This window comes from Cokeromyces recurvatus, assembly GCF_025118155.1.
Source record: "Cokeromyces recurvatus strain NRRL 2243 chromosome Unknown BX663scaffold_50, whole genome shotgun sequence".
Lineage (NCBI taxonomy): Eukaryota > Fungi > Mucoromycota > Mucoromycetes > Mucorales > Mucoraceae > Cokeromyces > Cokeromyces recurvatus.
The window spans coordinates 44,203-70,580 of record NW_026251436.1 but is presented as its reverse complement, the minus strand read 5'-3'; the positions used below and the strand labels follow the sequence as shown (position 1 = coordinate 70,580).

At 33.7% G+C, this 26,378-nt stretch overlaps 6 protein-coding genes across 6 annotated transcripts; 3 read left to right on the top strand and 3 right to left on the bottom strand.

The window, feature by feature from the left end:
* Window positions 1-39: 39 nt before the first annotated feature.
* BX663DRAFT_533671 (autophagy-related protein 22-like protein) lies at window positions 40-1,701 on the top strand (the record flags this gene model as incomplete). The annotated part of the gene is made up of 3 exons (XM_051530549.1): window positions 40-446; window positions 573-956; window positions 1,062-1,701. 3 exons carry the CDS (start codon window positions 40-42, stop codon window positions 1,699-1,701), a joined length of 1,431 nt encoding a protein of 476 aa, XP_051377757.1.
* Window positions 1,702-3,925: 2,224 nt separating this feature from the next.
* Window positions 3,926-4,759, bottom strand: BX663DRAFT_490599 (uncharacterized protein; the record flags this gene model as incomplete). The annotated part of the gene is made up of 4 exons (XM_051524966.1): window positions 3,926-3,948; window positions 4,307-4,497; window positions 4,525-4,610; window positions 4,730-4,759. 4 exons carry the CDS (start codon window positions 4,757-4,759, stop codon window positions 3,926-3,928), a joined length of 330 nt encoding a protein of 109 aa, XP_051377756.1.
* A 10,732-nt stretch (window positions 4,760-15,491) lies between these two features.
* BX663DRAFT_527142 (uncharacterized protein) lies at window positions 15,492-16,588 on the bottom strand. The gene is made up of 5 exons (XM_051529992.1): window positions 16,455-16,588; window positions 16,349-16,394; window positions 16,166-16,275; window positions 15,764-16,090; window positions 15,492-15,697 (listed from the first exon to the last, which is right to left on the bottom strand). Exons 1-5 carry the CDS (start codon window positions 16,530-16,532, stop codon window positions 15,569-15,571), a joined length of 690 nt encoding a protein of 229 aa, XP_051377755.1. The 5' UTR covers window positions 16,533-16,588; the 3' UTR covers window positions 15,492-15,568.
* Window positions 16,589-17,539: 951 nt separating this feature from the next.
* BX663DRAFT_546916 (uncharacterized protein) lies at window positions 17,540-19,883 on the top strand. Its single transcript, XM_051530981.1, has 2 exons — window positions 17,540-17,635; window positions 17,738-19,883. Exon 2 carries the CDS (start codon window positions 17,760-17,762, stop codon window positions 19,767-19,769), a length of 2,010 nt encoding a protein of 669 aa, XP_051377754.1. The 5' UTR covers window positions 17,540-17,635; window positions 17,738-17,759; the 3' UTR covers window positions 19,770-19,883.
* Window positions 19,884-20,724: 841 nt separating this feature from the next.
* On the top strand, window positions 20,725-21,335 carry BX663DRAFT_527139 (uncharacterized protein). Its single transcript, XM_051529991.1, has one exon. It carries the CDS (start codon window positions 20,884-20,886, stop codon window positions 21,199-21,201), a length of 318 nt encoding a protein of 105 aa, XP_051377753.1. The 5' UTR covers window positions 20,725-20,883; the 3' UTR covers window positions 21,202-21,335.
* BX663DRAFT_527138 (Nup133 N terminal like-domain-containing protein) lies at window positions 21,296-25,693 on the bottom strand. Its single transcript, XM_051529990.1, has 14 exons — window positions 25,482-25,693; window positions 25,315-25,419; window positions 25,162-25,258; window positions 25,007-25,077; window positions 24,682-24,929; window positions 24,518-24,623; window positions 24,380-24,453; window positions 23,795-24,310; window positions 23,125-23,723; window positions 22,962-23,060; window positions 22,816-22,897; window positions 22,627-22,739; window positions 22,320-22,539; window positions 21,296-22,237 (listed from the first exon to the last, which is right to left on the bottom strand). Exons 1-14 carry the CDS (start codon window positions 25,612-25,614, stop codon window positions 21,449-21,451), a joined length of 3,252 nt encoding a protein of 1,083 aa, XP_051377752.1. The 5' UTR covers window positions 25,615-25,693; the 3' UTR covers window positions 21,296-21,448.
* Window positions 25,694-26,378: the final 685 nt, after the last annotated feature.

Genomic DNA, 26,378 nt, shown 5'->3' with positions numbered 1-26,378 from the left:
TTTTTTTCGCAGAATAATGGATATACAATATATGGTTTTATGCCTATTATATTACAATATTTAGCCTATCGTGGGGGATTTAATCCTCAAAACCCACAGGAAGGTTGTAATATGCAAGACGCTGTAAACTCGCCTTGTCATGTTGCTTGGATCAATTCCCCAAATGGTATTCCTGTATCATCTATGCTTCTATATGTTCAATCTATCGCCTTTTCTATCCAATTCATTCTCTTTACGACTTTTAGTAGTCTTGCTGATTATGGACATTGGAGTCGATATATTCTATTGGGTTCTACAATAATTGGATGTTTATTTCAAGCGTTGCCTATGACGCTTATCAATGATGATGGTCAACATTGGAATATAATGATGGGTATTATGATTATAGCACTTATTTCATATGGTACTTCACTTGTATTTTATTCTGCTGCATTTCCAAATTTAAGGTATGAAAAAAAAAGGAAAATAAATAAAAAATAAATAAAAAAGCCCCCCCTCCCTCCCCCTTATCTCCTCTTTTATATAAATTTAACCTTTTGTTTTTGTTTTTGTTTTCTCTCCTGTTTAATTAGTGATAATTTACCTGTAGTAAGACATGCTAAAGCGAATCGAAATTTATCCGAATCAGATCGACAGTATGTTATCGAACGCTGGAGAAATGAAGTATCTGCGATTTCTACAACATTTTCAAACATTGGATTTTTAATCATGTCAGGTTTATTATCAGGTATTTCTTTTGTTTATTGGGAGAATTATCAATTCCCAGAAGGTGTACCTCATATGTTAGGCAATGCTCCATTTTATAATTTTATTTCAACATTTGCCTGTGCTATCTTTTGGGCTATAAATGCTGTACCTTATTTTGTTTTTATGCCAAAGGGGCGTCAAGGGCCACCTTTACCTACTACTGCCAATTATTTCACTTTAGGTTGGAAATCTATTTTAGAAGCTTTCAAGTAAAACCAAAACCAAACTAAAAAAAAAAAAAAAGAAAGCATTCTATATACACACATATGTATATATGTATATAGTGACTTTTTATTGTTATTATCTACTTTTAGGGAGATACGTAAATTACGCTATTTGTTCATGTACATCTTTGCGTATTTTATGTTCTCTGATGCAGTATCAACCATTGGTCAAATGTCTACCATTATTCAGGGTGAACTCACGAGCTTTTCTGCACAACAGAATGTGATCTTTGGCCTTGTCACTGCTGTCACGTCCATTATCGGTTGTCTCGCCTTTTTATGGGTTTCTAAAAGATTTCAAATTAGAACCAAAACTACATTATTGGCTATTGTTGTACTCACGGGTCTGATACCACTCTGGGGTTGCTTTGGTATCAGATTTGATACATTTGGTATCAAGACGAATCGAGAATTATGGATCCTGAATGTCTGGTCAGGTTTATTTACTGCGCCTATCTGGGCATGGCAGCAAACCATGCTAGCTGAATTAACCCCAAAAGGGAAAGAAAACCTATTTTTCGGTCTCTTTGGTGTCGTCAATAAGGCCTCTTCTTGGATTGGACCTGTCGTTATTGGTGCCATCACTCAATCAACATCCAATATTTGGAAAGGGTGGCCTTTTATCTTGAGTCTCTTTGTAGCTGCAACTATCATTATTTGTTGTATTGACGTAGATAAGGCAAAGCTGGAGTTGGCAGAATATGAAAGAAAAGAGAAAGATGATCAATGATACAAACAATAATAATAATAATAATAATAAAAACATTATTATTTATTACCTATCCCCTTAATTATAAATGCATTAAAAAAATATAAGAACAATAAACTGTTTCATACACAGACACAAAAAGAATCTAAATAAAAATGCACTTCATGCTACGTTTAAATGATAAATTTATGAAAGAAAAAAAAAAAGCCTCATAGAGGTCAAGAGGGAAAATGAAAATAGTATTGAAGAATAAAGAAAAAATAAAAGGGAGGAAAGTAAAACGAAAGAAAGATAGAAACACGACAGAGATACTAGCATTTTTATCATTGCAACCATTCCACCAAACTAGCACAAATATCAGCTGAAGGAGAAGGAAGATCCCTACTATGAAAAATAGGATCCAATCTATGTAGGATTAGACAAATTTCAGGCCAACGTACAGATCAGGAAGAGATAAATGGAACATTTTTTTGTTTTTTCATGGGTAATAAATTTAGTAAGAAAGAAAGAGGGTCTTTGATGAATCTGGGGCATTTGTAGACGACGGTGTATATGCAGACATTCGGTAGCATGGGCACGAGAAAGATGAACTGCAGGATGAAAAGGACAGAGATGAGGTTTTCCATCAGGGAGCCAATCAAGACGCCAACGGAGTATCTGACTACGCTCCATGCGTGTCATTAGGAGCCATAAAATAGGATCAGTTACCAAGGTTGGACGTCAAGTAGAAATCGTTTGGGTATTTTGGGCCATTCCAGAGAGTGTCATGACTTTCTTGTAGAAATTGTTGATTCAGCAATTTAAAAACACGCCGAACCAATATATATAGCAATAGCTTTATATTTTTGCCAAAGAGGATTGGAGACTAATCTATACAACAAAAAAAAAAAAAAAATCAGATAACTGGCCGCTGTTCTCTCAAGCATGATTTTTTTTTCAAAGGGTTGTTAGGAGAGCTCATCAAATCTAAGCTACATATGTGGGTATTAGCGATTCGTAAATATAAATGATCTTCTAATCAAATATTACTTATGCTATTTACTAATACCTTATGGTTAGTTCCATAAAACCAACATCCTCATTGATAACAAGATCAAAAATTTTGATAAAATCCGGCATTATACAGATTTTGGCGTAATTCACGTAATGATAAAGGTAAGTTTTCACGTGCATTAGTAATCTCATTGGCATAATCAGACATTTGGTCTGGATTGATTTGAGATGTTTTAATAATAGAGTTAAAGCTATCAATAGGTATCTTTGTTTTTAATATGTCCCGTGTTATTGTTGATGATAAATCGATAATTTGTAATCTACCAATTCTACTTGACCTATATTATTAATTTTGTGAATGAACCAATATGTTAATATTAACAAATATTTGCTTATCAGATGCGAGAGTTGCCGCTTGCCGTAAAACAACATTGGTACCACTTTCACTATATCACCTTCAGTACCACTTCCTTCTCGTTGACTTCTTCAGAATCGCCTGTTGCCTCATTAAAAACTTCATCTAAATTGGAGGCCTAAGTGATTTAAAATATTAATGACTTGAACTATTCTGGATTGACTTGCATTGAAGTATAAAAGTAATACAGAACCTGTTCGGCAAGTCCTATTATTTCATTGTTTGTAATTTGGTTGAAACGCTCTATTATCTGTTGATTTTGAATCCTGAGACGTCTTTGCATGTTTAATTTGTCATTTCTTTGCTCCCAATACGTAGCGTACTTCACCCCAAACTCTGTGTTTATATCATCTCGTATCTAAAAGTTTGTTAATATTTGCAGCATGTTTCATACCTTGATAATATATACCAACATCAAATAATAATTTTTTCAGCATAGGCGATTCTCGTAAGCTTATTGGATTGATTTTTTAAAAGTTTCTGCAGTAGGTCAGTATAATCAGTTGTTGGTCGCAAAAATGATTGTATTTTAAAGGTGTTTGCAAATTTGAAATAGTTGAGACTTGGGTTGGAGTCATTCAACACCAAGTCTAGCCAGTTTTTGTATTTTAGCTTTTTTTTGGAGTCCTAAGATGCTATAGTTGTAAGATTTGTAACTTAATTCAATAAGATAAGTAGTCATAATGGAGCATATAGTGCACTTGTATGATAAGTCTGTGTATAGACATATTAAATATATTTATTCTTGTATAGAAAAATAATTAATAAAAGTCTTACATCTAAAAATATATCTTCTTTTATTATTGTTCTTATGAATATAAATTTATGGAAATAACTTTACAAGTCAAACTGCGGATAAACTAAGAATAATATAAATACGCGTAATAATTGATTCCACTCAGAGAACACATATTAGTTATAAAAATAAATATATACAAAAGACATGGATCTATATCTATAATAACTCTTAATAATCATTCTATAATTATATTATGAAATACAATTTTGTTATATTTTTATCTTCTTATTACTCGTCATCCTTATCCACAAAATATATAAATACTCTTACACTACTAATCCTTATTTTGTGCAATTACACTTATAATTATAATTGAACTTAACTCTTAATAAACTATATTGACAAGTCTCAACGTACTTCTTCTGTCTGTTTTATTCTATTTATTTTTATTTCTCATTTTCTATTTTATTATATTTTACCTGTAAACCACAACACGTCCTTAAGTATTAATCTTCGACCTTTGTATTCCTTGGGACTGATAGTATCAGGAGTACCTCCTTGGTCAGAATCGTTTTTCATTTCGTTCCATTCTTTAAACTTACGTGCGGCTGTTGACTTTGAAAGCCTTACCTTGATAGCCCCTTTCTCTAATAGGTAGGTGTTCAAAGTCCTGCATTAAATTAATCAGGTCTACTACCTTTGGTTCATTTTTTGAAATATACGACCCTCGCATTTTTGTAGCAGCTGTCGAAGTTTGGAAGATACATTGTTTTGTTTTTTCATCTTTTTTTTTTTTTTTTTTTTTTTTTTTTTTTTTTTTTTTTTTTTTTTTTTTTTTGTTCAGCGTTTATTGCTGAAAATCTTTCTCAATCCATGTAAGATTGGACAATAACAGGCATTACTTGGCCATCCATATTAATGTTATCGCTCATGTTATAGAAAAAAATTAAAAGAAGATAGATAGCTCCAAAAAAAAAAAAAGCTTTTAATGTATTGCCCAGAAAACAAAGTAAAAAGGTGTGACCATAACTTGCTATTTAGACCTGAAGAACAAAATAGGAAATGTTATTATGCTAGAATCTTCTTGAATCTTTATTTAATAGCGAATTCAAAGATATATAAAGGAATAAAATTTTTATATTATACTATCAATCGAATTTGAGCTCGGTCAAATAATAAGAAAGAAGGGAGGGAAAAACTAAATATAATAAAGTAAATAAAAAATTTTTTGAAGGGTGGGCATAATAACATTTCCTATTTTGTTCTTCAGGTCTAAATAGCAATTCTCAGTCGAAAGAAATTTCTCGAGAGAATTTCTTGAGACCGTCGGAACAAAATAGGAAATGTTATTATGCTAATCCAGAGCTTGAAAGGAATCAGAAGCATCAAAAAATTCGTCTTGACTGGATAGAATCGTCGATGTAAAGTCAACTTGCGCCATTTGATTCCGCTGGTAATGACGAACAAATGTTTCTGATGAAGCCCAGTTACCAAGAGCCACAATGCTGTCTCGAGAAATACCTAGATCTAATGCCCTAGAAGATGCCAACAATCGAATAGAGACCCCAGGTTCATTTGTACACAAAGAGATGAAATGACGATGTAACCACTTAGAAACAGTCGATGCGGATAACGATTCTTTTATATTGTTGAACTTGACAAAGAGAGTCGAATTGTCTGGACGAGCTTGTAGTGCCGGATGATCTTGGATTGCTTTAAAGCATTGAACGGGACATAATTCGTAATCCTCGGTATGTGGGTGAACCGTGAAAGGTTTGATAATACGGCGTTTACTGCGAGTTTCTTTCGGTGCGACCACTTGAAACTGAAGATGACCATTCTCTAGTACGGAACACGATGCATAGGGGATACGAACCAGGTCAGACGGACGGAGAAAAGCAGCCATTGCCAGGAGAAAAGCCAATTTCTGTTGCAACAACAGGATTGGAGTAGAGGATTTGGAAGCAATAGATCGAGCATAGGCAAAAGCTGGAGACACATCAATAGTTGGCCGGTGTATAGATACTGGAGGATCTTCCTTTGACATATGGTCTATATAAGAGTTAATCAGTTCACTTTCGCTAATACTTTTAGAGTTGTCATGGAGATGAGCCACCGCTGTACGTAAAGACTTAAGAGTGGAAGCCAGTAGATTATGCTCTTGACGCATGTCAGCCAGAAAGTTTACTAGATCTGTAGGAGTGTAAGCCGTATAAGAAATCCCATTATTAGTAGCCCAGGCCAGAAATCGTAACTGACTCTTACGGTAGCCCCGATTAGTCCCATTGTTTGCCAACTGCCTTACTAGTAGATCCTCAACCGCTTGTGCATTGAGGTTTTTACGCACTAGTTTATTCCTGATAATGTCCACACGGAGAGCATCCAATTCCGAGGTAACAGTGGGTGTGGAGTCTTGGGGGATGTCGTTTGCACCGATTGTGGGGGCAGGAGCCATGGATCCGTTAGTGCTAGACGTTGAATTAGAGGAAACCAAATCGCGCTGGGCCAGTATGGCACAACTAGAGTGGCCCGGGGAAGTTTTTCTCGTATAATCTTGTGGAGTACCCGAGTGATGAGGTTCCAAGGTGGATTGATGTAAGGATGTGGAAACTTCGTCCATGGGATGGTAAACGCATCCGTATGGATAGCGTCCGGATCGGGAAGCCAAGACACGTACTTTGGTAACAGTTTGGTTGTCCTGTCGGCGAAGAGGTCGATCGAGAACGGGCCCAACAGTTGATTCATCTGGTGGAAAATCGATGGGCGGATTTGCCACTGATTCTTGAAAAATGTTCGACGAGATTCCATATCGGCTATAGTGTTGTGTATTCCACTGATATGTTGTGCTTGAATCATTATCTTGTTGTGAAGGCACCAATTCCAAACTTCGGTTGCCAGTTCCAGTAATGGGAGAGAACGTGTCCCGCCTTGTTTGTTGATGTATGAAAGACTGGTGGTGTTGTCTGTCTTGATCAGCACTGTAGAGTTCTCCGGAATGGGAAAAGTCTTGAGAGCCAGGTGGGGCCGCTTTAGGCTCTCTCCAATTGATTGATTGCTCCGCCTCCATTGAAGTCCAATAACCATGAGCTCGATGCTGTTTCCAACTGTAGCCCCAACCCGTATCGCTCGCATCCACAAAAATAGTTTGAGTCGGTGTTGATGGTAGGAATGAACGACCGTTCCATTTCTTGAGGTTGTGATACCACCATGAGAGTTCCTCCAGACTGGCTTGATCTAATGGTCGAGGTTTGTCCCAATCGGCATCCGTCTTGACCGTTTGATTCTTGTAATATAGGAGATGTCGAGTATACAGTCGAGCTGGAAAAATTGCAAACGTAGCTGCCTGTATTCGCATCGTCAAGCTGTGTATTACTCGAGGAGTTTGACGATTGGGCTTGTCCAACACTTGCTTGATCGATCGCCGGATGTCGCGAAGTTTCTTGAGAGGGAGAGACGCTGTCATCTTTGTGGTATTCAATACAAAGCCGAGGTGTTCTAGTTGTTGCGTGGGTGTTAAGACCGACTTCTTGAAGTTGACGAGCCAACCTAGTTGTTGAAGAAGAGAAACCACCTTTTGAGATTGTTGAAGAGCTAATTCTTTGCTGTCTGCTACCAAGAGCCAGTCGTCCAAGTAAGCAGAGATCCTGATGCCTTGACAGCGTAAGTGTTCTAAAATGGGCTTGCAGACTTTGGTAAAGACATAGGGACTTGAGGCTAAACCAAAAGCGATTGTACGATACTGGTAGACTTGACCTTTCCATTTCAGACGTAAAAACCGTCTTGAGTCTGGATGGAGACCTATATGAAGGAATGCGTCCGATAAGTCGATTGAGACTAGGTAATCGTTTTGATGGATCATTAATGATACTTCTCGTAATGTGTCCATTTTGAAATGAGGAGCGTGAAGGTATTGGTTGAGGCGCTTGAGATTGAAGACTGGGCGAATGCCTCCATTTTTCTTGGGGATGACAAACATGGAGCTGTAAAACCCTGGTGTTTGTTGAACCGATTCTAGGGAAACAGGTTCTATTGCTTGTTTGGATAAGAGTTCTTGGATGGTCTGATCGATCAGAGGTATTTGATCTTGAGATAGAGGGTGAAAGGATGTTGGATTTATTGTTGTAGGTGGAGTAGTATGAAAATGAATCTTGTAACCGTGTTGAATTATGGTGTCGACGAATGAGTTGATGGGAATTTTTGTCCAGTTTAAATAGTATTTGCTGAGACGACATCCTACTGGGTCGAGTGTTGTAGCTGTAAGTATTGATGTGGTTACTGACGAAATGGGTTGGTGTTCTTCCTGTAGTTGTAGTTGTTGTTGTTGCCACTGTTGCTGTTGTTGGGACGAGAGCTGCTGCTGCTGCTGCTGCTGTTGTTGTTGTTGTTGTTGTTGTTGTTGTTGTTGTTGCTGTAGTTGTTGTAGTTGCTGTTGGTGTTGTTGAGAAAACCACCCTGCTGCGAGGGTGGACCTGCTCGAAAAAACTGCTGATTGGAAACGTTTGAGGAAGAGCTGTTCAAGCCAGAATTATCATTTTGGAAGCGACGACGTTGGCGTTTGTTGATGGTTGCTTCCCGAGTGGCCTTTCTTGCCGCAGTCTGTTGAATCAGAGTATCGTGGAATACATCCAAAGGGAGAGTGTAATTAACTTCATTTGTAGATTTCATGGAGAACGAAGGATCAATCGCACGAAGAGCAATGTTATTACGGGTTTGCGTCATTGATGCACCGAGATGTAACAACAATTTTCGGATATCCTGAAGCATGGTACAATAGCGTTCCAAGTTTGGATTGCCAGCTTCGGATGAGACAAGTTCATGACTAAGAATGTCAAGGGGACGATAAACTGCAGATAGCAAATATTGAAATTGCTTGATGGAATTGTCTTCGTAACGTTGGCCTTTATTCATAAGGCGCTCCGCTGTTGGGATGGTAGCGGGTGCTTTGTAATCCAAATGGGCCATGGGAGGGTAAGACTCAATGATCGTCTTACGTTCGGAGTCAGTAAGCAAAGGTGAAGTGTTCAATGGAGCATTTAAGTTCATCAGTTCAGCAAGACCCTCTGAAGGGGACCAGTCGTAATGGGGTCGGGTACCCATTGAGTGTAGAGGTAAGATAGCAGTGTCATCCGCTGACTGCATCGAGGTAGTGGTAGCATTCTGTAATTGTTCTTGTAGGGCAGCGATCTGTTGCTGCATCATGTGAAATTGTTCTTCAAGGGAGGACATTGAAAATATTAGGAAAAGAAATTTTAGGAAAGAAATATTTGCAACTTTATAGGAAAGTGTGTGACAAATAAGCTGGTGATGACCGAGCGAAAAAGAAGATTTATAGTATAATATAAAAATTTTATTCCTTTATATATCTTTGAATTCGCTATTAAATAAAGATTCAAGAAGATTCTAGCATAATAACATTTCCTATTTTGTTCCGACGGTCTCAAGAAATTCTCTCGAGAAATTTCTTTCGACTGAGAATAAACAAATAAATGTCCTATTTTGATTGTCCCATTTTCAAACGAAAATCCCAAATTTTTTAGTTGTCCCATTTTGAAAATTGGTGCCCCATTTTTTTTTTCTTTTTTTTTTTTTTTTTTTTTTTTTTTTTTTTTTTTTTTTTTTTTTTGATTGTTGGTCGTTCCTTCAACAATACGTCCGTTGACTGCGACTCGGACTCCAATGTGGTAACAAGCTCCAAGAGCCGCGCTTTATTTTCCTTTTATAGATAAAAAAATAATAATAAAAATAAAAAATATACTAGAATCCCCTTTTTCCCTTTATACCTTCAAAAGCCGCGCATTCGTGGAAAAATTATGAGTGATATCAATTCAACTATTAGCAATGAACGAACATACACCCAAAGCGAAATGGAAGCAATTGTCCGAGATGTCGTCAAAAAAATGGACATTGAGAAAGAAGAAAGAATCAATGGAGTCGAAATCCCAAGACAGGTCTCCGAGGAATTGGAAAACACTCCCACGCATCAACTTACTGAAAATTTCAAAAAGTTTAGAAGAGAAACCCAACGATACGCTTTGGGAGAATGGACAACACCCGAGAAGATCAACAAATCAATTGCCCCTTATCTCAAAAAACACTCAACAGAAACAGCTTTGGTTGTCAACTCCATTTATAAAATCACAGAAAACACCAGATTCCAAGCAAAGGTTGCTATGGAAATCTTTGAACAACTTCAATACGTCTTGGAAGAAGCAGACCATGACGAAGCAAAAGACATCATCAGCAGATGCAGGGAGCAAAGTCGACGACTGGCAGTCTTTGGGTTGGCCACAGCAAAAGCTCAAGAAAGAGAAGCAAAAGAATATTCAGACAAAGCACTTAACATCCCATTTAGTATCCGCCACCTGGAAACAACAGAAGAGGATAGTAAATCTAAGAACGCCTACAGTGACGAATTTCTTAACAAATACCACCAAGCCAACTTTGAACGAAAACTCGTTCAACAAGCCAGTAGTAATCGTGGAGGAGGACGAGGAAATGGATTCTCAAGTAGAGGATATCAACGAGGAAATAGAAGCTTCGGATATGGAAGAGGTAGTAACAGAGCACGAGGTGCTTTTTTTGGACAGGGTACCTCACAACGGTGGGGAACCCCGCACAACAACAACTCAGCCCAACAACAATCACCCCACCAATCCAATCACACATCCAACCCCCAATAAAATCAATGACGAATTACAGCATCCCAGCAGACGGCATAGCGCCAGGGGGTCGACTACAACATTTTCTCAAGAATTGGCAGTCGATTACAAAACACCCATGGCCATTGTCAGTGATACGAGAGGGTTATCAGATACCTTTGCTAAAAAAACCAACACCTTGGAGATTACGTCGTATAAAGCTAGACCAGATAGAACAATTGGCAGTGGACGAGGCAGTCAACAAATTTATCAAAGCGGGGATAATAGAGGTATCACCAACGCAGAACACAGATTATTTATCCAATTTCTTCACAATACAGGAAGCGACAAAACGTCGACCGATTTTGGATTGCCAAATGATCAACAACTATATCCAGTGTCATCACTTCAAGATGGAAGGGGTACCTGCATTGAGGGAAATCATCGAGAAAAACGATTTTATTTGCAAATTGGACCTAAAGGATGCTTATGTGGTCACCCCAATTCACCCAAACTCAAAGAAATACTTGACTTTCCAGAACAAAGGAGTTGTTTATCAGTACAAAACTCTAGCATTTGGGATGAGTGTCAGTCCCAGAGTATTCAGCAAAATGATGCGATTTGCAATAGAACCATTACGAATACAGGGAATACGCCTAGTATATTATTTAGACGACATATGTATTCTGGGTGCGACGAAGGAAGAGGCAACGAACCACACACAAATAGTACTGTCACATATGGAATCATTGGGTTTCCTAATAAATTTCCAGAAGAGTGTCCTAATCCCCTTTCAACAACAGGAATTCCTAGGCTTCAAATTCAATACGAAGACCATGCAGATAGCAGTCCCAGGGAAGAAGATCTCAAAACTCATGGTTCGAACCAAACAAGCTATAAAAGCCACACCTCACCAATACAATTGTCGATGGTATGCCAGTATGATGGGGAAGATGACTTCCATGATTCCAGCCATCGGAGAAGCCCTGTTACACATCAGATACATGCAGAGGGATCTCTCCCTAACACTCAACAGACATCTACAGAATTGGAATGCACCAATGACACTATCGGAGGACAGCAAGAAAGAACTGCAATGGTGGACAAGTTGGATGGTGAAGAAGAACGGCCTGCCAATAAAGAAATTAGCACCCAATCAACCGAAGGCGGCAACAATATATGTAGATGCGTCAGACCTAGGATGGGGTGTGAGCTCTGGCACGATGCAAACCACTGGAGCATGGACGAACGAAGAGAACACCATGTCAATCAATGCAAGGGAGCTGACAGCGATATATTTTGCTCTAAAACTACATGCCAAAGACTTCAAGAATCAACACATCAAAATATTTACAGACAACATGACTGCTTTGAAATACAGCAGCAAGTCGGGAGGCACAGCATCTCGAACACTACAGGACCTAGTAGTGAAGATACAAAATCTATGCAACCACTACAATCTCAAAGTCGAATACGAACACATACCAGGACTGGAGAATATTCGAGCAGATTGGCTGAGCAGACAGCATCACACCGCAACAAAAAACTTACTCTACGAGGCCCTATTACCGAAACGGCTATTTCGAATGATCAACCAGAGATGGGGTCCTTTAACAGTAGATGCATTTGCAGACAGGATGAACACCAAACTACCAATATTTTGGAGCATGCGACCAGATCCGGAGGCAGCAGCAACAGATGCTTTTCAACAAACGTGGAAAAAACAGGGAATGTACCTATTTCCTCCATGGAAGTTCATACCGCAAGTGATGCAGATAATAAAACAGCAACGAATCCAGAAGGCAGTATTAATCACACCGTATTGGCCAACCCAGTTCTGGTTCCCGTCCTTATTGCAAATGAAACACATCAACAAACCTCTGATGTTCAAGATAAGAAGATGGAAGATGACCGCATGGCACTTATCTGCAACAAGAGGAAAACCGCTGGTCACTTGGAAGAGGACACAGTGGAATTTTTGACACATGCCCAGAGACGTAAAACACAAAAGAACTATAATACTGGGTGGAAAAAATGGTCACAATGGTGCGCAGCACAACCAGTACCAATACAGCCTACCACATACGACGAAGCCAATGTATTACGTTTTTTGTTAGAAAATCGACACTTTTCATACCAATACCTAAATAGTTTGAGATCAGCTTTAGCATCTGTCTTTAAAGTGTTGCATCCAGAAAAGGGTCCGTTAGCTGCAAAAGAACCCATAGTTGAATTCTTTAAAGCAAAACGAAGATCAGAAGTCAACATTCCTACCAAGCAAAATCTCCAAATATGGGACACAAATATACTGGTGGACTATATCGCAAAAGAATGGCCAAAAAATCAATCTATCAACTTATATGAATTACAACAAAAAACAATTTTATTGTTATGCTTGACGACTATGGCAAGACCAAGATCAGATGTTGGCAGAGTGCAGTTTAGAGATGTACAAATGGAGCTTAGAAACGAAGAACCAGTGTCAGTTCTTATACATTTCAGAGAAGCGAAAGAGACTCAAGTGAAATCTGTTATACTAGGATTGGCAGATGACAATGACATGTGCCTTGTTTCCACACTTTTTGACTTTTTACAAAGGTCGAGCCATCTTCGCAATAACCTTCCTATAGACCATAGTTTGTTTTTGGCATTCATTCTCGAACCAGACAAGGTGAAATCCGCTAGTCCTTCTACTGTAGCTACATGGGTTTCAAAAGCAATGGAAAAAGCGGGTATTGACATTAGTTCTTACAAACCACACTCTATCAGGTCAGCTTCAAGCACCAAAGCAGTTGAAAATGGAATAACGATTTCGGAGGTCAAACAACATGCTAATTGGAGTCATAATTCCAATACATTTGAACGATATTACCTCAAGCCAAGCACGCAACTTAACGACAGCACCAGAATAGCAAACTCAATTGTTTCTATCAAAGGAAAAAATACCACATTGGAGTCCGAGTCGCAGTCAACAAGGATTGTTGAAGGAACGACCAACAATACGTCCGTTGACGAAGACGAGGATGAAAATGTGGTAACAACCCGACCCACATGGCTTTCTTGGCTACAAGAAACTTGGAAAAATTGATTCCAACTATCTTTTTATGTTTTACTTTTAATTCTATATTTATTTCATTCATGTTCCCCTCCCTTATATCAAAACCAATTGAGTTTTCTTCCGACTTTTGAAGGTATAAAGGGAAAAAGGGGATTCTAGTATATTTTTTATTTTTATTATTATTTTTTTATCTATAAAAGGAAAATAAAGCGCGGCTCTTGGAGCTTGTTACCACATTTTCATCCTCGTCTTCGTCAACGGACGTAATGGGCCACTTTTTTTTTGTAGCCCAACCTATTTTCTTCAGCTGTATTGTTATTATTATTATTATTTTCCCCTTTAAAATATATTGAAATATGAAAGTTACAAACAGTAATTTGATACGAAATAAGAAGACGACGACGACAATGTTCTCTCTATCAATTACTGATAGAGCTTTTATGGATTTTTGTCGTTGTCTATATCAAGCAAAGGCAGTGGTAAGAGAGCTTGAATCATTGAGTAATTTGGTCCTATACCGTCCTGTTATAAAACACCATTTGCCACCAAAGACAGTGACAATTCGAGTTAATAATTTAATTTTAAATCAAGTAAATCAATATCTAAATTCTGCTTTTCGTAAATTTACTCGTTTATGTCATATATTAATGGTTATATTGGCTCAGTTGGGGAACGCTGGACAAGTGAAGAAGGAACGTATTGATTCGTTTAGGGTCGAGATTTGGAAATAATGGAAGACAGCAACACAAATCAAGCAACAATTAGTTTGTTTTATTTCTAAGCAACTAAATGATCAAAAAAATAGAACTACTACTATTACTACTACTACTACTACTACTACTACTACTACAAGTGAAAGCATTAGCGTTTGTTTTACTACTACTGCAACTGCATCATCTACTTTGCTATCATAAGAAACAAAAACTAGGATATATATATATACATGTATGTTTTATATGCTAGATCTATTATTTGTTATATGTATGCCATATTGTCATAGAGAATATTATTTTTTTTTCTTTTATTTCCCCCGCACTAATATCCAATTATTCATCATTACGACAATTTGAAGTTTAAAAATATCTGGATTTTACCAAATAAAGAAAGCTTGAATTGTTGCTTTTTTTTTTTTTTTTTTTTTTTTTTTTTTTTTTTTTTGTATCCTGAAATTTTATATACTGATTATTCATGATCATTCCATATATGGGGAAACATACCACAAGCTGCTATTTTTTTTTTTATCGAGTAAATAAAATTAAATAATTATGCAATAATTATAAAAGTTCCATTTTTTTTTTTTTAAATTTACCATTTTATAAAAATGTATATTCATATGTAACCATTTATTTTCCCTGTTGTTCTTGTTCCCTAGTCGTCTTTTATTACCCTTAAAGTAGCTTGTCTATCTCTTTCTTCACAAACAGACAATTTCATTTGATAAAGAAGAAAATGTTATTTTGATAAAAATAAATAAATAAATCATCTGACTTAATTTGAATCATTGCAAAACAAAATTTCATATTATTTTTGAAGAATATAAAATGAACCAGTTTGATAGTCCGTATGCATTACAAAGTAGTAGTAGTAGTAGTAGTAGTAGTAGTAATGGAAACCATACCCTCAAATTACTACTACTACTACTACTAATAATAAATGACTTTTGGCAAATAGTGTTCCATATGAAACTATGTTAATGTATTCTCGTTTTATTCCTAAGAAATTCTTTCTATTTATTTTCAATCTATCTGTTTTCTGTACAACGCACATATAACTTGTTAATAATAATAATAAAAAAGAACGAAATCACTTGATCTTCTTTTCTTGATAAAGATTATAATAAAGGGCAATAAAGTAGTTCACTTATTTATAAATCCGGTTTATTAAAAAGCAAAGCAAAGCAAAACAAAACAATATGTATTCATATATAAATAAATACATATTTATATATAAATATATATTTTTTATATTATACGTATATATGCATATATGTATTTATAGAAACCAGTCTATAATACTACTACCATTACTACTAAGGATGACACCCATTAATAAACAGTTGACATGTGAAATCTAGATTCTTCGAAATCTTTAATTTGTTGATCATGAAGTCTATGATGACGAGCACCACTACGGATTCGAGTAGCATAAGTACTCACTACAGAAGCAAAATACACCTATATATTATTATAAAAGAGGAATTAGTATGTATATATATACATGTCTACTCATTTATTATTTACCTGTATAAATTGCATTATACCAACAATTACACCCCAAAGAATAATGATTAATTTAACGGAATGTTCACATTCTTCAGGTGAAGTTGCAAAAGCATTCATTGTATTTGGATATTTGACAGGTGTATAATAACTTCCTATTGATACACTAACTGGTCCAAGTCCATTTTGAGCATTGCCAATACTAACAATACCCGATCGAACACAAGCATTAATCATATTTTGACGGAAGACAATCATTAATACAAGTGAAATAAGGTATTTTATAAATGATAAAGTACAACAAATCCAGACAATTATACTAAAGAATCGAGCTGACTTTCTTTGTGCCTAACAATAAAAAGAAAAGAAAAAAGAAAAACAGGTTAGTTTCATAAGTGTATATTATTATTATTGTTTCCATACAAATAATGATCCAATAATACCAGAAAAGCCACCCACGAATACTAGAACAGTGAATAATAAATTTATATAATACCATGCTTTTGCTATTTGTCCTGAATATACAATAATGGCTAATATACATATTTATCAGTTAATAAAATAAAATAAAAATTTAACTCTAAAGAATATAATTAACCAACTTACAGTTCACTCCAAGGAATCCAGTAATAGCATCAAATAAGTAAGCAATCTACATGTATGAAATACATATTAATATCTTTTCATTTCCTTTATTCCTTCTGTTACATACAAAGAAATAAAGCGCAATAATAAATGTTCCTGTACGAAGTGGTATAAAACAACAGCATTTTTCTAAGGCCAATCCCATCTTTATATTATTAATATGTTATTAAAGGAGATAAAAAAAAAAAAAAAAAAGGAAAAAGAGAATAAAATGAATTAATAGTCAATTATTAGCGGACTTTATTACAGATGTATTTATAGGCAATACATCTAATTACCTTTAAACAATAATTTAATTTTTTAAAACCCCACAAGATATGAAAATTGCTTAGATTAGATCAAGAGTAAAGAAATTAAAAAAAAAAAAAAGTATAGCTATGCCACTATTATTGAGACAGAGGAAGAGGGAGAGAGAGAATTAATTAAGGAATTGTTAATATATTTTGTATGGTAGAAGAAAAGATAATAATCAAAGAATTATATAGATAACTTACTGGCTACTAACGGGAAGATATACGCAATTAATGTGTAGAGAGAGTGTATTAAAGAGATAGATAACTAGTAAATACACTAACTATGTTTTAATTAAAGAACATAGAAGGTCAACAAAGGGACAATGATATGAATAGTCAAAATTATGTCAGTTATTTTAATTTATTAGGAGCATTTCTATGCTGATCTTTTCTAGGTTATGGATTTAATTTGTTTTATATTTTTTTTTTTTTTTTTTTTTTTTTTTTTTTTTTTGAGGGCGGTGTTAATGAATGTATTTTAGGTTGACAGCTCTCGGTGAGTTGATGATAATCTCGACAACAGAGAAGATCTAGGTGTAGAATCTTGTAATAATTGAGGTAAAAGAGTATCTATTGGTAAGGTTAAAGAACGTAATAAATTGCGGTAAGTCTTTCATGTATGGATGGGGAGATTTAGCTGCACATAATATGACTTCAATGTACTTGAGCTGCAAACCGTCTTTCTAATATATTTTTTTTTTTTTTTTTTTTTTTTGTGTCAAGAAAGATAACACCTACACTGTTATTGCTGAGTGGATAATGATTGGTTAATGTAATACTTAGCTTATATATGTACTTGTCAAAATAATAATCTTCTACACATCTTCTTTTTTCTCCTTCTTTTAATAGTAATAGTAAAGTTTCTAGTGAAAAATACTTTGAAATGATGATAATACATGTTTTTTACTCTATCATCTGAGTTAAAATAATATACACATACACAGTTTGAATACTTGTAAAAAAAAAATGATTTTTTTTTTAACATTCACACATTCATAAAAAAAAAAAAAAACGAACACACATTAACATAATCAATATTCTGTGTCATAATTATTAGTATTTGGCTTCGAAATTAAATAATGTCACAAATTAAACTAAAACCAAAACGTAATCGCAAATTACCAAGAAGGGAGGTACTTGATACAGAGTTCATGACACCCGTGAATGCTCACATTATGGATGATCTCTTATTGATCCGTACACCCTCACACCATGATCGAGTTATTCTATCCGAACTTTGGAAACAAGATCAACCTGTTCATCTGTCTACATCGTCACATATTAGTATAAAAAAATCTGCAAACAACAAATCCATCGATGATCAAGTAGTTAATAGTCAGCCAAAAAATTTTAAGGAATTGATTAAACAAAAGAAAAAAAAGAGCGATGAGAATTGGCAGATGGATTTAAGTCACATCACCATTATACCACCTACAAAACAAGATATCCCTCCTCCAACTAAAAAAGCCGTGGTTTACATTGAACAATATACTGAAGATGATAAAAAAGAATCACCACTATTAAAACAACAAAATGACACGCTGCCTGATAAGATAGAGGATTCTGTTGAAAATACAACTAATATAAAGCAACATTTAGACGAGAAGGATGAATACGATGAAATAAAGGAAAATTCAGGAACTGATATAAACCAAACTGAATTAGCAAATGATGAACTTGCGATGGATACCGAGTATGATGCTAAAGAGTTTGAAACTACTGTACAGCAAGAAGCAAATAAAATGATTCAAGATAATAAGGATAAAGATAATTTATCCGTGAATACAAATAAAGTAAAAGATATGTGTTACCTGTCCGAAAATAAGGAGCAAGATGTAGTATTGGATAATAAAAATAATACAGACAAATTAGTTCAATTGTTAGATAACGAAAACAAAGGTGGAGAAGATACAAGTCAATTACGAGAAAACGGAAATAAAGATGGAAAAGAGATAAGTCAATTACGAGAAAACGGAAATAAAGATAGAGAAGATACAAGTCAATTACGAGAAAACGGAAATAAAGATGGAGAAGAGATAAGTCAATTACAAGAAAACGAAAATAAAGAAAAAGATCAATTATTAAAAAAGAAAAGTAAAGATATAGAACAAGCAGTAATAGATCATGACTCAATAATGAATACACAAGAAAAGGACCTAAAAGAAGTAATAACTGATAGTGGACATACAAAACAAATGAATAATATACTACAAGAAGCAACTCATTCAGACGATGATCATAGTGTAATAATAGAATCGAATTATTTTGAGACTGAACAAATAAATGATGAATGTATAACAAAACTAATTCCATTCAACGATGCTTTAACTAAAAATGTAAGCCAAGTTTTTAATGAAAAGTCAAATGAGCAAATAAGTGAATCTACCGCTATTTATGAAGAAAACTCTAATTGCATAGAGGAAAAAAAGTTAATAAAAGAAATGTTATTGTCCAGCACCTTGACGAATGAGTCCCTTCATAATGATGATGATACAGATCTATCTGTCTTTGACACAGATGGTAGTGTACATCAATTCGACCTTGACACTCATAATAAAGAAGAAGCATCCACAATACATCATATAAACTCAGATACCCCCTCTGTTATCATGAATGAAGATACCAAATTATTGTCACCTTCCAACTATAGTAATTTTTTAACCCGGGTATCTAATTTAGCAAATGACGACACTAGATTAAGCCCTGACATAATAAATAATAATAATCAAAAAAAAGAAGAAGAAGAGGAGGAGGAAGAAGAAGAAGCAATTTTATTATTTAATTGTAATGATGATAAAGAAGAAGAGAATAAACGCTATGAAGAAATATTTCGATTAATGTCACTACCAAGCTTAAAAAGAAAAGCGTCATCAGATTTAATCGTATTCTCTAGACATAAAAAGAAAAGAAAACAAAAAAGATTAAGTCTATTGAAGAAAACAAATGCATTAGATTGGATTATTAATGGAAAAGACACAGATAAAAGGAAGATAGGAATTGGTGAATTTAGAAGACGTCAGCTTAAAAATAAGCTTGAACAACCCTATATTATCAAGAAACGTATCAAAAACTGCTGGCTAATTGAATGACAAGATAAGAAGAAAGTGGCTTATATCAATAATACTCTATTTCTATCCAATCATCATAGATTTTCAGTTATGAGCAATAATAAATAATCCAATCATTATCATTTTTGTTATTTATGATCTACGATTTTTTTTTTTAAAAAAGGATATTACATCCTCCCCCCTTTTTTTTGTTTTTTTTCTTCTTCTTCTTTAAATTCCCATTTTAAATTTATTATTTAACTTCTTTATTATATTTATAATTATTTAGTTTAAAATGGTCGCCTTTTAATTCCCTTTTCTTCCCCTTTTTTGCGCTACTTTATTTGTTTAAATTATTATTTTTGTTAACCTTTGTTAAACTTGATTATTATTACTATTATTTTGTTAAAAATGTTTTTTGATTGTTATCGAAAAATGTTCACTTTTTTAAATCCTCAACCTTTCAAGCCATTCTTCTCATACACTACTGACGAACCTTCTACCTGCTCAAGAAAGAAAACTAATTTGAATTTCAACTATCCAGCTTAATATACATATATATATAATATAACATAAAGAAGCAAATATGACCTATTATCCTACTACTACTGCTACTACTACTGCTACTACTGCTACTACTGCTACTATATCAAACATGTACACACAAGAGAGTGGCCTTCCTACGCCTATCTCTCAAGAAGATCAGTTTACTTTAGCCCAAATTCTAAATACTCCTCTTAGTGATGATGCATCACCTTTATTAAAGGATTGGTTAATATTACCACAAGATCATCTTCTTAAAGATTCTACAGATACTTCTTTTCAGGATCTATTTCAATTATTACCTATTTCTCCTCCTTTAACAGCAAGTCCTACGACTACTGAAAATGAAAATGATATGATCTCTACAGAAGCTCTAGTGTCTCTCTTTCCTGATATCATGATGAATACTAATACAACAGAATTATCTTCACCACCAATGTCAACATCTATTCATACCACGAGTGTATCTCAACAACAACAACAACAACAATCACAGACTCGTCGTGTAGTACCTAAACCTGTTGCTATTCTACCTAAACCCAAGACAGCAACTACCACCACCACCACCACCACCACCCCTATTCCTATCGCTATCGCTCCAAGACCTGCTAGTATGGTAACATCATCACAACTTCCTTCGCCTTTGAAACGTAAAATAAATGAAACAGATGAAGCTGCACTTAAACGTCAAAAGAATACAGATGCTGCACGTAGATCCAGACTTAAGAAGTTGATCAAGATGGAGAATTTGGAAAAGCAAGTAAGTGAACTTGAGGGTGATAATGCCCGACTTACGACCCGTGTTGCCGTGCTTGAGTCGGAGAAAGGAGCTCTTATTGAAAAAGATAAAACGCTTGAAGAACGAATTCGAACGCTTGAAGCACAATTAGCTGAAGCCCACAGAGCCCTTACAGCAAAATGCAAAGACTAAATAAATATGTATACATGTATATTTATAAATATATATATACATGTATTCTCAAGAGAGATATATACACATATTTATATAGAATTCATTTTCAATTTTATTTAAATTATGAATAAATGACTATTAAAAAAAAAAAAAAAATACACTGCTACTATGAATAATCTAGATGAATATTACATAATTTATTGATTCCATTATACACATGTATATATATCCGTACACATGTAACATGTATGTTTATATACATTATTTATAATGTTGGATGAGTAGCTGTACTTGAACGAATCATTTCCTTTTTCTGTTCCAATGCTTGAATTAATTCAGAAGCATTTGCACAACGTGCATTAATTAAAGCTAAAGCAATATATTGTAGTCTGTCATTTACAGACAAATTAGGTAAAGAAGCTAAAGAATCCAAATATTCAGCGGCTTCAAGGTATTGATCCTTAAGACGATAATATTGCCAAAGGAAAGTAAGGGCGACTTCTTTATCTGCAACATAATGTTCAAAGAAAGGTATCAGATAAGGTGTATCTACTTTTAATAGTTCGTCCATTAATCCTCTTTCCAAATACCATTCATAGAGTTTATAATGGAAAAGTTTATCATCATTTCGAATCATAGTTTCAAATACTTGTTTTGCATACATAGTCGCGTTATCTACTGCAGGTTCTTTTTTGTTGGGATTGAAGATAAAGTCAGTTAAGGCATCAAAAATAAATTGATATGAATTAAGTCGAGCATACATAAGTGCTTCGCTTGTTTCATCATGTATGATGGTTGAAGTAGATCTAGCAGTTAAGGCTTCAAAGGCTAATATACCTTGTTGTTGAGGGTCTATCTTTTGAGCTCTTTCTAATGCTAATTCAATAATACCAATATGAAATGTTTGTTCTTTATAGACTTGACAAATACTTTCCATTTTCTGATCTGATATTTCATCTGCTGCTGCTTTGAAATGATGAAGAGATTCTTTTAATGATTCAATTCGTTCATAATCTGAATCATCTTTATAAGCGCGACGAATGAATTCAATTCCCTACAAACAGAGTCAATATGAACATTTCTATTTTTTTTTTTTTTTTTTTTTTTTTTTTTTTTTTTTTTTTTTTTTACTTTACTTTAAAAAAGGCAATATCAAATGGTCCAAAGAATGAGTTACAGTAAGTTTCCAAATGTCTACTAACAACATCAAATCCAATCTGACTACCACTCGATCCATATTTAACAATGGTTGCAATCACAAGTTCACGAATAGACTCTCTTCCTTCTAATGTTGTTAATATCACGTTCATATCTAAATCATAAATCTTGTTACTTTCTTCTTCTGATGTCGTTAAACTATTTTATAAATGAATATATATTTTTTTTTAGTTTTTTTGTTTTGTGTGTTTTTTTTTCTTTGTCCCTAACATGTTTATACTTTACTGTTGAGCTATAATATTTTGTACTTCTGAATCCAAAAGGAATTGAAAGAATGAAATGGCTTCAATACATTGTACAAGTAATAAATATAAATCATGTACAGATTTTTGTTCACTCTACAAGTCAGGTAAATAAAGAAAGAATGAACAAAAATAAATAAATGAATGAATGAATAACTTGGCTTTCACTTACTAATTCCAATGCTACCAAATTTCTATCTGTGGATTGAAATCTTTGATCAAAGATACTTGCAGAATCATGAAAATGAGCGTTTCTAATTTTTTTTTATATACAAGTAAATATATCAAATCATAAAATGAATTCTTTCAACTTCTTACACATCCATAAAATGCTTTAATCTTTGTAAATTCACTTTTGTGTTATCTAATAAACGTTGTAATTGAGAGCGATAAGCAATTGCTTGAATATCATTTCCACTATATATGCAAAATAATCATTATTTAATCATTCACGTTTTACATGTAAAGTTCAATTTTTTACCTATTCTTGAATAGCTTCATTTTCCAAATAGATGAAATAATACGCGAAAAATAAAGAAGGAAACCATTATGTTTACCACTATAACATATATCTGTTTGTCCAACGACTTGTCCTAAATGATTACCTCTCACTTGTGTTGCATTCTTTGCACTAGGTGCACCACCATATTCAAAAAATAATTGAGTTGCTCTTTGAACGATATCTAATTCATCACTGGCACAAATGATAGATAGACACATAGCACATGCTTCTCTTTTACCATATCTTTCAAAAAAGGAGATAATGTTCTTCAAGTTTTCGTCTGCCTGTACCATCCTCATACTACCACCACCATTGTTATGACTGATACGCGTTTTATCATTTGAAATAAGTTGATAAAGAATATCTACAGGTCGTAATTTAGTAAAGTAAGTAACAGAAAGGGATGATAAAACGATAAATTGTCGTGGTGGATTGGCTAATTGTTCAGTTATTTCTCGTAAATAATTCTTGCCTACTGTATTTGCATTTGCCTCAACTATACATTGAACTTTATCATCCAAGTTGATTATCATATCTGTTTCTAAATAATCAGACTTATTATAGTTCTGATAACCAGTCTATATACATACACACATAGATGTTAATCAATGAACAAATACATTACTAAAAAATAGTGTTAATAACTTACTGTTATCATATTAGATGTTCCTGTTGAAGTAGAAGTAGTTGCAGACATATTCTCGGGTAAACAAGTGACAGAAGTAATGTGAAGTTGATCTGTTAACTCATCTTTAGGGTTAACAGAGACACAAATACCACAATCATAATAGGTTTCAATATAGCTTGTTGGTAATTGTCCAGCTTCTTTATTCAAATCAGTTGTTGATGGTGGTACTCGAATATGTCCTAACTCTAATGTATTAGGAGGACCCGTCATGGTATAATTGGTATTAGTAGTAAAGCCACCCATACGGAAGGCATCTTTATAATGCGAGAAATATAAACGATATCCTTTAGTTGTCATTGCCATCAAATGAATACGTTTTGATTCTGCTACTGAAATAACGTGAATTGATTCAATTATAAAATCATTTGCGGTAACTATTCTAGATTGTTGGCGACATAATTGAATTGCGTTTTCAATAATATTTGTATGTTTAGCTACAGGTCTGTAATTATTATAAGCGTCACCCAGATAAACCACCTTGAATATAAAATAGTTTTTTAGTTTGACTTTTTTTTTTTCTTGCTAGTAGATTATGAAATAACTTACTTCAATAGATGATTTCTCTGATAACAAATATAATACTTTACGTTCATTATCAATAGCCATTGATTTAACAGGAGCTATATACATATATGAATCAATATAAAACTTCACATAATAATATATATACATATATAAACTTACGATGTGATTCAGGTTTAAGGAAATGAGGTGTAAATGATGGTATAAATCGTGAAATAAACAATTGTGTTCTACAAATCATTCTACATCTATTCCAATTTGAAGAATGCTAGAAAATAATAATAATGAGATTATGCCTCAAATAGTAAAACAATGGATGACTTTACATCATATTCTATCTCATATAATTCTCCATTGCGACCAATCATAAATATTCTTCCATCATCAGTACCGGTAATGTATTTCATTTGAACGTCATCAGCTGGCATGACCATTTGAAGTGAGTATACACCAATTGAATCTGAATTTTCCATTGTTAATTCTTGATTAATTTGAATTCCAAGAAGAATAACCTGAAGTGGTGTCGTAACTACTAAAACATAATCTAACTTTCTACCAAAAATATCTGGCAAACCTAATCATGAATTTATTTTAGTATTTATATATATATATATATATATATACTTTGTTCTATTCAAATTATTTACTAACCTGGCTTAGGCTTAACAAGTCCCACTTTTGTAATAATTTGATCTTGATCATCATATTCATAAATGTTGGTGCTAAGAAAAAATAAATAAGAGTGAAATGCGATGGTTAAGTTAAGAATTGCTTCCTTGTTCATTTTTTTTTTGTTAAATCCTTACTCATCTGTTAAACTCCAAAGAAACAATTTGTTATCGATAGTTATCCAAGCACGGTTAATTTCAGGGAATAAACCGATAAACAAACGACATTTTGCACCTACATAAATAATTGTAAATAAAATAAAAATAAAATCCTAAAAGGGATCTCTTTACCACTCAGTTTATCAATAAGACGTTGAGGTAAATGAAATTTATTTGATTGTACAAATTCTCCTATATTAGGAAATGCAGGTGAAATATATCCTTCAGAAGTTGGGCCTAAGGGCAGTAAATAAGTAAATAAGAATAAATAAATATGTATGCATGCATGTATGAAATACCTATTAATAAAGTAGCAAGATCAGGATATTGTTGATCATAACTAATGATCTGTTCCATAATCTTTGCAGTATTCATCAGGGCTTCATTTCTATTTACAGTTGGTGCTTTTATTGTATGAACAGGAGTAGTCATATTATTATTATTATTTTTTTAATTAAAAAAAATAGTATCTAAAAAAAAAAAAAAGACAGAGAGAGAGAAAGAGAAAGAAAGGTTGCTAGTATTCGTTATATAAGAATATAAAAGATGAAAAAAAAAAACCAGAAAAAAGAGATAAATTGTTACGTGTGCTTAAAGTTATTGTATGATGACAAAAGAAAAAAAAAAAAAATAGCAACGCGCGCATGCCAAAAATTATTGCAATAAAATAATGAAGGCAGTCACTTTCCTTTTATTTTTTATTTTTTTTTTTTGCATCACGGTCATCGTATTACATAATATCCAATGATTCATTCAGGGAAGTTACAGGGACATTATTTTATTTTCTTTCGTTTGGATATTTGTAATATGTCTATCATACTGTTAGAACTAAATAATAATGATAATAGACAGACTGAATATAAATGAATCATTTTACTGCTGGTATGTTATTTTTCAAAAAAAAAAAAATAGTGTACCATAAAGGCAAATGAATAATGTATATGATGATTAACTTGTACTTATGACCAAGGTTTTAGTACAAATTATTTTGAACTATTTATTCTTCTTCTTTTATTAAAAACTTGTAGATATTCACAGACAGATTTTGTTGAATAAATAAATAAAAAATAGCCATAAGCGTTTAAAATGAATTAAAGTCTTTTTATATGTTTATCAAACAAACTGATAATAGATAGTATTTATATGACGTGAATTATAGCTGATTATATTTGATAGCATGATAAATAACAGTATTT